The sequence below is a fragment of the Hipposideros armiger genome, unplaced genomic scaffold (assembly GCF_001890085.2).
Source record: "Hipposideros armiger isolate ML-2016 unplaced genomic scaffold, ASM189008v1 scaffold_459, whole genome shotgun sequence".
Taxonomy (NCBI): Eukaryota; Metazoa; Chordata; class Mammalia; order Chiroptera; family Hipposideridae; genus Hipposideros; species Hipposideros armiger.
Genome location: NW_017731809.1, coordinates 134117 through 145354, shown reverse-complemented (window position 1 = coordinate 145354; position 11238 = coordinate 134117). Strand labels below are relative to the sequence as shown.

Genomic DNA, 11238 nt, shown 5'->3' with positions numbered 1-11238 from the left:
TGGGGTTTGAATGCTTAACTTGCACGGGAAGAGAGCCGTTTCTTGGCTGAATCTTGCATTTATACTGTGCCTTTGCTAAGAGCTCAAAATGTTATTTCATTCTCCTTGGAAAGCTTTCTGCATTTGCAAATATAGCAGATAATCCATGACCTTTGAATGCAGACAATACACTACCAAACTGTGGAATTATCAATAGCCTTGCGTAAATTGTTGCTGCTTGTGTTCTATTTGGAACTCTTTGTGTCCAGTTATATAAAACTGATATGCTCAACCTATCAGGCATACTCATTTTAGAAAAATAGAATTCGTAGGCACAGATTCTAATACACAAATCCCCAGGTGTTTCGAATAAGTGTGAAGGACAGAATTTGGTAATATGCCATCATCAGGCTTGGGAAGTTATTAACCCTTTACCAGCCAGGTAAGCTTGATTTTTAGCCCCGAGGCAAAAGGTCCTTTAGTTCAAGAACGTCCCTCCCACTACCATATCCCCCAGTATCAGTTACCTTCCCCGTATTTTCTAAATCCTTGATATTGTGCTTAGTGGAGACTCAGAGATGGCTTTTTGGTACTTTCCCCAGAATAGGAATTACGCTTCTGCCCTCTATCAGCTTCCTACTTTATTCAAGCAAAAATTACTTAACATCTGTCTGTAAGGCTCTGTCAAGCGCTGCTACAGAAGACAAAGAACAGCTATTATCAAACATTTGCTGAGAGGAGGACAAAGTATAAGATGCTCCCACCTGCCTTCACAGACATCCCCATAGTAGTTACTGGGCGCTGTCAACCAGTGTAGAAAGCAGGATGGGGAGCACTGGGCAGGTAACCAGAGTGACATAGCAAACTGTTGACTTATTTCCCTTGTCTCAGGAGCAAAAAAAAACGCAACCACATCTTCACTTCAGCTAAGCCATCACCTCATTTTCTAGACCAGGGGTTACCAAACTTTTGAGACGGAATGTACCCAAAGAGCAGCATGTGGCTCGCGAGCCGGTTTGCCGACCCCTGTTCTAGATAGTAGAGTACCCCCATTGCATTTCTTCCAATCCAAATGCTTCCTGTAAATTCCAATCTTGCTAGGAAAGTGTGTGAGAACACTTTCTCTGTGCCGCTTCCATTTGAAGCTTTGTGAGATGGCCTGTCAATCGCTCTTCAGCAGGCTGACACTTTTGTTTGAATCACAACCCAGAACCTTGAGCTGGCTGTTTATCCACTCCTTGGTACACTTCCCACCTCAGCAGTTAACAGCTATAGGTGCTGCCTCAGTTATTACTCAGAACCAAGTGACTTGTCTAACAGATCCTGTGACGCTGTTTGCATGAACAATATCAACTTTTCTCCCTTTAAGTGGAGCTGGGATGAAGAATTATGCTATAAACACTCATATTCCAAATAAGTCCAATTCAGCTGTCAATTATTTCAAAAAATGATAGACCCACCTTTTTTTTTTTTTTAAAGATTTTTATTGGGGAATTGGGGGATGGGAGCAGCGCTGGGGAATTAGGGGAACAGACAAGTTGCTGTCGTTTTGTTCTTCAATCTAGTTTGGAGGACATTGCTTCACTGGCCCAATTTGGCACCATCATTGCGCTCTTCCCAGGCGAGGCAGATCAGTTGTTGGCTTCCGGACGGCCACGCATGGCGGCTGCTGGCCGCTGGCTACACACAGTAGCTTACTGCAGCCCACTGCAACAGGGGCTGCAGCCTATGCCGTCACCAGCGACTCACGGGCAGCCCAGCTGCAGGTCGAGCTGTTGTTCAGTATCTTAGCTGTAGAGGGCAGTGTCACTGGCCCCTCATATGTGGGATCCGAACCGGGGCCCTCTGGTGTCCCAAGCCAGCTCTTAACCAGTGTGCCACTCGGCTGGCCCAGGTATGTTTTTAATGTTTCCAGATGTTGAAGCTGCCAGCGGGGAAAACCGTGCTTAGTGAACCATTGCCTTAGATCATCCAGAAAGATCTTAGTGACACGTGAAACATGAAGGTGGAACCAGAACAAGTGGGGAATCAGGTAGAACTGGGTAAACTATGATGGCACAACAGGAAGAGAAAAATATTGCTGGTTCTACCAACTATTTAGGGAGATAACGTCAAATTGAAAAGTCTAAATTTAATTAGCAAGTGTTTGGAGACGGGGGAATTAAACTATGAAAGGGAGGAAGGCACCGGAAAAATTGCTCGTTTAATTTGCTGGTTTTAGCAAGGCTGAATTGAAGTTAAGGGAGCATCAAGTGGGAGGGGCAAGCACATGAGATCAGGATAAGTGCAGAGGGCAAAAAGGAGCCCTGCCAGCACCAGCTCTCCCCCTTGGCTGTCCTTTCATGTGGTTTTATTACAGGGCTTGGGATCTTACTGCTGCTCTGGGACTGTAACCTTGTTAATGGTTTGCTTCTCTTAACCTCCTTTCCCCGTAGAGTAGGTATAACAGTAAATATTTCCTCACTTAACATTGATGCAAGTTGATAACTCAGATCCTCTAACAAAACATATTAGGTAGTAGTACTATAAAGAAAACAAAAAAAAAAAGACAGGCCAAGTTTATTTTTATAGAATGCTAAGACACAGCCTTGGTAAAATCTGAGACTGAAGGGGACAAACCACAGGGACCCTCTAAAGTTGTAATAATTTAAGGGAAAAATGAAAATGACCAAAGGGTTGGGAATTGAAATGGTTATTAAAGATATTCAGGAAATAGAATTTTAAAATATGTAAATTGAAGGACATGTGAGCTTAAAATGACTTCAATTGGGCCCATGCTGGTATCAACTACGATTGAAAAATACAGAACAGGAATGCCAAACGATGCAATTGGTAAGATTTTCCTTGTTGCTGTCTGCTATGGTGGTAAATTCTGTTGACCAATGTAATTATGTTCAAACACAACTCTCTATCACTAGATGTGAACCTTTAAGTGCAGTTAACCACCATTCGAGTTATGTTAGGCATTTACCGAGTTTCTCAACCAGATTTGCTGGATTCCAAAGCAGACCCATTACCATCACACTTCACTGGAGAAACTGAAGGCCAACTCTGGTTTTTTACCCATTCACAGCACTGGCTGAAGTTGTAAAAATGAATAGTTCTTGTCCTTAAGTCTTTTAGTGGGGAAGAGAATCTCTATGAGAAGTCAAGGTTTCCATTTCAAACAGATACTATATTGCTACGGCTATCACAGAAAACAAAGCAGGCAGGATGGGTATGTGGAACTGGAGATGTTTGCCACAAAGGAGTCAAGATATCCAGGAAGCAACAGAATAATTTAAATGTGCTCCAACTATACAAAGTACCATAGCTTTAAAATGTTCCCATTAATGAGGCAGGCAATACAACACTAGTGATTGAGGCCTGATTTTGGAGCCAGACCACCTGGGTTTGACTCTTCGCCTGACACTTTGCACCTGTAACCTCCAACAAGTTAACTGTGCCTCAGCTTCCTTTTACCTAAAATGGGCAAAACAGTACTTACAAGATTTCTGAGTAAATTAAAATGCTTAGAATGCCACACAATATATTAACTGCTATGTAAATGTCTGCCCTTGGTTAAAATAAAAAAGGTATTCTAGTTTCAAATTACACACAAGCACTATTATTTCCTAAGTCCTGTTCCATGAAAGGTGGAAGCAACTGACAACTAGTATGTAACTCACAAAGAACAGGGTATTTTAAACAATCTATTTTTAAGTAGCAGGCTTGAAAGGCAGGTTCCTGATCTTTAAAATAAGTTAGTTATCACAGATTTATAAGTAATCAACTTTCCCTGAGCTCAATTATAATTCAAGACATGAAGTGTCCTAACCAATGGAGTATCTTTTGTTGCACAATAAACCACCTCACATCTTTCATCAAGAAGAAACATTACGTTAGAATAGGAGAGACATCACCCAATGAATTAGGACACAACTTCAAGTTTTTTTGGAATATTTCTTTGGGGGCGGGGACACCACGCTTCTCAATGAAGAGAAATATTAACAATACAGAGATCTTTTTATTTTTACATTTATGCCATGAATTCATAGGGAATGGGTTCCAGCAGCTCAGGCTCCTTTCCGTTGGTTCTCACAAAGTGTGCTTCTCTGGGTGGGGCAGGCTATTAAAAAGAGGAGAGAATAATTATGTAAAGTATTGTAACTCAATTTCAAAGTGCTGCCAGAACCAAATGAAATGACATGTACTCAATTCTTTCACTTCACTAACTTTCACGTAGAAGAAACTTATCACTGACCAAGTTTTAAAATTCCCAAGACCAACTAAGAAACTTTGTCAAGCACTCACCTGGCGTTTCAGTTGAACCCAAGTACCCTTCTCTTTGGCTTCCTTCTTTTTCTGATCATTTTCCTTCACCCGTTTCAGGAAGCTGTCTCGGCTCTTAGAGTGCTTAATATGTTCAATACGAACATTAATTCTCTTGGCAAGAATCTTGCCCCTGGTGAAAGCAGAAATTCTTATAAATGCTTCATACAAAATATAACCAAAATTCAAAACTTTTAGTATTTTCATGTATTAAATAAACCATGAACATTTTATTCAGATAGGTTAAGCTGTCAGACCCTGAAAATCCTAAATAACTTAACCAAAACCAGATCACTAACTAACAAGACTTTCCAGTAAGCCTATTTCAATTTGTTTCCTCTGACAGGATACAAGACAAACACCCAGTTTGCTTGAGTTTTAAAAGGATATTTCCTTTGCCCCACTTGAATGACCAATAAAGACATAAGTCCAACTGGCAAAGTGAAAAGTGGGTATGAGGGAATGCTCATTAGCCACAAAGAACAATGACATTACTTACTTAACTTGTTTGTTTACGACAATGCCAACTGCGTGCTGAGTAACATTGTAGACCCTTCCAGTTTTGCCATGGTAACATTTGTGGGGCATTCCTTTTTGAACAGTGCCCATTCCCTGTATGAAGGAGATAAATGTTATGCCAGCAATTTTTCTTTCCTTTTAAACTCTTTTTATTAAAGTATCTGAGACACTAAGATTTTTCTTTTAACTGGCAACTCAAAAGCTTTCAGAGCCGGTGAAATGTGTTTTTCACATTGCTTTAAGCAATCAAAAAGACAATCATCATTAAGCTCTACAGTGCCAGGACACATTTAAATATTGGTCACAAGACAACACAGCTTTTGCTGATTTTAAATTATCTCTATAAATTATTAAATTTTGCACTAGGGTATTCATTCCTTTTCACCTCCACAAACTCATGTTAATTTCCCCTAATTTTTCCACTGGCTGTTAAAAATGGTTTCAAAAGTAAAATTATATTAGCTGTTCAATACTCTTGTAGGTGCCATATACCCTAGTACTTAAACTCCAATATTAGACTAAATCTAACTTTTCTAACTTCTATTATTTCCCCAATTTTATAATTTACCTTTATGTCTACAATATCACCTTTCTTGTAGATTCGCATGTATGTGGCCAAAGGAACAACTCCTAAAAAAAACCCAAACAAAACCCAAAGAAGTATTATCAGGATTAAGTCAAATATATAATCTTACACGTTTCCAACACATACCATCTTTGACAGGTACATACTTTAAAAATCTTGCTAGTTGACTAAGAACTATATAAAATTCATGCTTTTTATTACAATATGTTGGGTAGGTGCTAGTTAATTTATGCCATTAAGAATACATGATATGAAATGCCAACACCAATGTTAATAAAACACAACAGTATGCCACGCTTGCTCTCAGAAGCTAAATCTACTCACCATGTTTTCTAAAAGGCCTAGAGAACATATAGCGGGTGCCCCTCCTCTTTCCCTTTGTGTTGGTCATCTTGACGAATTACTGAAACCAGAAAGTGTAATAGTCAAATACAATCACAAAATCGATATTTGTCTCTTTAACCAAAAATACCGTTAATTTCAAATTCTTGCATTTCAGTAGCAATGTCAGAATAAGGAATCTTCAAAGTTGGCTCACCAATCAATATTTTTTATGAAGAGTAAAAACCATCGTTTTAGCAAAATCTTTGCCAAAACTGCCTAAGTTCTATAACATTAAGACTCAATAGCAGAAGTGTGATTTTAGAACGCAAAACAGTACGTTCTTTATTAGAATATAAAAACACAACAGGACCTCTACCACACTATTTTAGGTAGAACCTAGGCTAGAATCCCAAGTGCAATTAAATTCATTGTTGGAAACCACAACAAAACTCAGCGTCGCATTTTTACACAGTGGATTAAACAAATCCCTTTTTTTACAAACCTTATTTTTGTGACAGTATATCTTATAGTCTATTAACTGTCAAAAATCTCCACCTCTCTTCTATTTCTGATTGTTTACACAACTCTTTATTAGGTCATGCATATAGGGCAGAAGGGGAAAAACCAAGTTTTATAATCACTGACCTAATTTTGATATAGGTTCTGCTACTTACTTGCTGGGAAACCTACATTTATTCCAATCATCACCTGTAAAATGGGATTAATACTTTTATAATTAACTGAGGTAATGTCTACAAAGCACTCAGCAATTCCAAACTCATGCAAAGAGCTTACCAGTAAATGGTAACTCATCATTGCCTAAGAATTCACCTACCAGGCATTTAGAATGGAACCTTTCACTTGGTTCCCCAAAAGGTCAAAATACCAATTCCAATTGCTTTGGATCATCCAAGGACAGAACTACCATTGCTGGCAATTACTCCTAACATAAGGCAAAATATACTACAGCCAGGCTTAACCTGTTGACAGCGTTTTAACATTAATTGGTCTCAATTTATTAACACTCCTTAATCTTAAAGAAAACTGACTCCAAAGTACCTTTTCCATATAACTTGAGTGAGTGGCAGAGACAGGCATGTTCCACCTAACCCAATGAAGCCAAAGCATTGTTACAACTTTTAAAAGGCAACTAAGGTCTAGTAAGTGCCAGACTATTTTAATCCTCACAATCTCTATTAACTTGTGTAAAGCTCATAAACAAGGAGATGCTCTGCACGTCCAAGTCACTTTATGTAAGAAAGTGGCAGAATCAGTAATGGGAGTCATTTCTGACGCCAGAGCCCATGCTCCTGTACCAGACCCATCTTCCAGAGAAAGAAATTCATTTTACATTACATAAAATCAAACAAGTTTTTAAGATACTCAATTATCAATGACAAGCGATGATACGTTAGATTCTATTATTTCCAAACATATGACTCATTATGGGGTACAACCAGCAGTTTGCTTAACTCTGGTTGCTGATGGCTACTATCTACAAACTAAACCCATAAAAACCCATGATTAAGTGGTTATTCAATAACTTTTCCCCTAAACGTCTAAATCAGACACAACTAATCCATTCAACACAAGCTGCGCTAGCATTAACAAAACAGTATTTTGTGTGGCAATCTTATTAAAGTATTTCTCCGTTCTCCAATTGCGATCTGGGCCAAAACTAAAAACAACTGGAAATCACTTCATGCACCGACGACGAGATGCGGGGTTCGTTATCCTGGCCGACAGAGTGGGCAGCACCAATTCCGTTTTCCGGCCTCGAGTCCAGGCTTTCACTCACACAACCAGGCCTCACCCAAGATTAAAACCGTTCCCACTAACCTGAAGTCCCAAATCGACAGCATTTCAAGTGTAGGGTTAGATTATGGGTAAAAATGCCACATTGAAAGGAATTTGAAAGGCATCAGAAAACGCGCGGCCCCACCGAGTCTGTCCTTCCAAAAGGGCCCAGGAGACCGCGGGAACACAGTTAAAACGAATTCCTGTCCAGAATGACCCGAGTCGCTTCACCCTGGTGACTCGGATTCGTTCTTCGCGAGCCGGGTCCCTGCAGGGCCGTAGAATCAGTCTAGTCAACAGCCCGCGCGGGCCGAGGCCCGGCCCAGGACACGCCACTCCTAGTCTGAATGGCCATAACTCCACCACCGAAGCCACTGGGTCCCAGACAGTCTACACTGTCTCGCTAGGGCCCCAGGGCATGGTCTCAGTGGCCAAAGGGCTAGAACTCAAGTCCGTCGAATGAGACTCGCGGGGAGCCACGCGCACAGCCTACCTGGAAGATGGCGGTCCCAGCCGAAAAGGAGGAGGTGGAGCCGTGGCGCATGCCTTACAAGGGCCTGCGGGCTGCCCGCGGCAGTGCCTGAAAAAAAGCCAACCGAAAACGTCTCTTCTGGGGTTAGGAGATCGCCCCGAGGACAGGCAGAGCCTGTCTGGATATTTTTCTTTCTTACTAAAAATAGGCAATGGACCACTATCAGCATATACTTGGATTTTGCTAGACAGCCCGGAAAGGGGCTTTCAAGTCGACAACATGACGCTTGCGTCCTGAGCGTGCCTTCATTCGCTTCTGCGTCAGCGGTTACGTCGGAAGCCGGGCGTGTGTCTGTGTCTCTGGGCACCAAGTGGCTTGTCCTATAGCGTGTGAGTGTTTTGCAGTGCTCGTAGCTGCTGGTTGGTTGGTTGTAGAAATGACTACATGGGCACAAAATTCAAACTATAGTTAAAGCAAGAATATTATCCAATTTGTATGTCTTTCAAAAGTTTTTTTCTCCCAAATGCGTCAAAACATATTACGCACTTGCTGGTAGTTGCCTAAATGTTGCAACCATTTGGGAAAGCAGTTGGGCAAAATATAGTGAAACTGAAAATGTTCAAATATTAAACCCCAGCGTTTCGTCCAAAGTATATATTTTATAGAAACTTTGGTATGTAAACAATGATGTACATAACAGCACTGCGAGTAGAAGCAAACAATAGGAAACATCCATCAATAGGAGTTTAAATACGTTGTGGGATATCTATGATGGAATATTGTATGTCAGTAAGTTTAAGCCAACCTAGAGGCAAAAGAGGATGATGTAGAATATATGTAGTATGACAATTTATGTGTATACAATTTTAAAACAATGCTATATATTGCTTGGGTATATAAGCATATGTAGTGAAAGTAGTCAAGAAATACAAGGGGATAAAAATTAAATTTAGAAAAGTGGTCATGTTTGATAGAGAGGGAACTATAAAAGAGGTATAAGGAAGGCTTTGGCTATTGATAATTTTAAAGCTGGATATTGAATATACAGAGGTCATTGTGTTACACTTTTTAATACGTATTTTCTTAATAGATTTTTTTTAGAGTAGCTTTAGGTTTATTTTTTAAAAATTTGAGAAAGTAGTACAGAGGTCTCATATACTTGACACCTAATTTCCCATTATTAACCTCTTAACATTAGTATGATACACTTGTAAAAATTGAACCAGTATTGTATATTATTGCTAACTAAAGTTCATTGTTTATTAAGCTTTCCTTAACTTTTATAATATCCTTTTTCTATTCCAGGATCCCATCCAGGATACTACATTCCAGGTAGTTAGCATGTCTCCTTCTGCTGTGGCAGTTTCCTAACTTTCCATGTTTTTGAAAACATTGACAGTTTTGAGGAGTGCTGGCCAGGTATTTTGTAGGATGCCATAATAATGGAATTTGTGTGATGTTTTTCTCATAACTATGCATTATTATTTTAAAAATTTATTTTTTGATTATAGTTGACATACAATATTATGTTAGCTTCAGGTGTGCAATATAGTGGTTAGACATTTACATGCCGCATGAAGTGAGCACCACAAGTCTAGTACACCATACATAGTTACAATATTATTGACTATATTCCCTATGCTGTACTTTACACCCCCGTGACTATTTTTATAACTGGCAATTTGCACATCTTAATCCCTTCACCTTTTCACCCATCCCTGTAACCCCCCTACCATCTGACAACCATCAGTTTGTTCTCCATATCTATGAGTTTATTTCTGCCTTATTTCTTCATTTACTTTGTTTTTTTAGAGTCCACATATAAGTGATATATTTGTCTTTGTCTGACTTGTTTCACTTAGCATAATACCTTTAAGGCCCATCCATGTTGTCTCAAATGGTAAGATTTCATTCTTTTTTATAACTGAGTAATATTCCATTTTATATATATACCACCTCTTCTTTATCCATTTGTCTGTTGATAGACACTTAGGTTGCTTCCATATCTTCACTATTGTAAACAACACTGCAATGAACATAGGGGTGCATATATCTTCAAATTAGTGTTTTGGATTTCTTTGGTAAATACCTAGGAGTGAAATTGCAGGGTCATATGGTAGTTCTAGTTTTAATTTTTTGAGGAACCTCTATAGTGTTTAACATAGTGGCTGTAACAATTTACAATCCCACCAACAGTGCTCGAAGTTTCACTTTTCCCCACACTTGTTTGTTGACTTATTGATAATAGCTTTTCTGACTGGTGTGAAGAGGTATCTCATTGTGCTTTTAATTAACATTTCCCTGATGTTGAGCATCTTTTCATATGTCTATTGGCCGTCTGTATGTCCTCTTTGGAGAAATGTCTGTTCAGGTCCTCTGCCCATTTTTTAATTGGATTGTTTGTTCTTTTGATATTGAATTGTATAAGTTCTTTATATATTTTGGATATTAATCCCTTATCAGATATATTTTTTGCAGATAACCTCTCCCATTTAGTAGGTTGCTTTGTTTTGTTGATGGTTACCTTTGTGGTGTGAAAGTTTTTTAGTTTAATGTCCCATTTCTTTATTTTGCTTTTGTTGTCTTTGCCCTAGGATACATATCCAAAAAAATATTGCTAAGACCAATGTCAAAGAGTTTATTGCACTTTTTTTTTCTAGGAGTATTATAGTTTCAGATCTTACATTTACGTCTCTAATCCATTTTGAGTTTATTTTTGTGTATGGTGTGTGAAGGTAATTTAGTTTCATTTATTTACATGCGTCTATCCAGTTTTCCCAACACCATTTATTGGAGAGGCTGTCTTTAACCCATTGTATATTCTTGCCTCCTTTGTCATAGATTAATTGACCCATATAGGCATGTGTTTATTTCTGGGCTCTATTTGTTCATCTACGAGGTCTGGCAATTAAGTTTGCGAACTTACCACTGTGCACTTACATTGGCAGCACTGTACAAACAGCTTGGTAAGGTTTCATAACCTTGGTATATCAGTGTCTCACAGCTGTGTTCGTGTTGACATGTGGCGGTGTCTTACTGAGTGGCGTTCATTATTGTTGCATGTTTTTGTGTGCCTTTGCGAGAATGTCTAAGCTTGAATTAGAGCAACCAACAAACATTAAATTTCTTGTTAAACTTGGCAAAAGTGGAAGTGAAATCAGGGACATGTTAGTCCAAATTTATGGGGATAATGCCATAAATAAAACGGCAGTGTACAAATGTTTTTTTTTTTTAAAGATTTTTATTGGGG

The 11238-nt window shown here is 39.0% G+C and overlaps 1 protein-coding gene and 1 long non-coding RNA gene across 3 annotated transcripts in view; one reads left to right on the top strand and one right to left on the bottom strand.

The window, feature by feature from the left end:
* Window positions 1–3974: 3974 nt before the first annotated feature.
* On the bottom strand, window positions 3975–8035 carry RPL21 (ribosomal protein L21). Of its 2 annotated transcripts, none has more exons than XM_019666073.1 (6): window positions 8010–8035; window positions 5720–5798; window positions 5378–5439; window positions 4790–4902; window positions 4273–4423; window positions 3975–4087 (listed from the first exon to the last, which is right to left on the bottom strand). In XM_019666073.1, the coding sequence occupies exons 2-6, from the start codon at window positions 5784–5786 to the stop codon at window positions 3998–4000; spliced, it is 483 nt and encodes a 160-aa protein (XP_019521618.1). In that variant the 5' UTR covers window positions 5787–5798; window positions 8010–8035; the 3' UTR covers window positions 3975–3997. The 2 variants fall into 2 exon arrangements, with proteins under 2 accessions (XP_019521618.1, XP_019521617.1); XM_019666072.1 differs by lacking the exon at window positions 8010–8035 and adding an exon at window positions 7559–7650 and having other exon boundaries at window positions 3979–4087.
* An 89-nt stretch (window positions 8036–8124) lies between these two features.
* The window catches only part of LOC109395232 (uncharacterized), a 57073-nt gene continuing 53959 nt past the window's right edge, over window positions 8125–11238 (top strand). Inside the window, exons 1-2 of the long non-coding RNA XR_002126595.1 lie at window positions 8125–8377; window positions 9294–9320. This is a non-coding gene — a long non-coding RNA (uncharacterized LOC109395232). The remainder of the gene's footprint in view (window positions 8378–9293; window positions 9321–11238) is intronic.

Coding starts and splice junctions, on each gene's coding strand:
- RPL21 (XM_019666073.1), bottom strand. CDS start 5,786: ATGACCAACACAAAGGGAAAGAGGAGGGGCACCCGCTATATGTTCTCT. Junction 4,424..4,789: donor GTCGTAAACAAACAAGTTAA/GTAAGTAATGTC, acceptor TGCTTTCACCAG/GGGCAAGATTCTTGCCAAGA. Junction 4,088..4,272: donor GGGTTCAACTGAAACGCCAG/GTGAGTGCTTGA, acceptor TCTTTTTAATAG/CCTGCCCCACCCAGAGAAGC.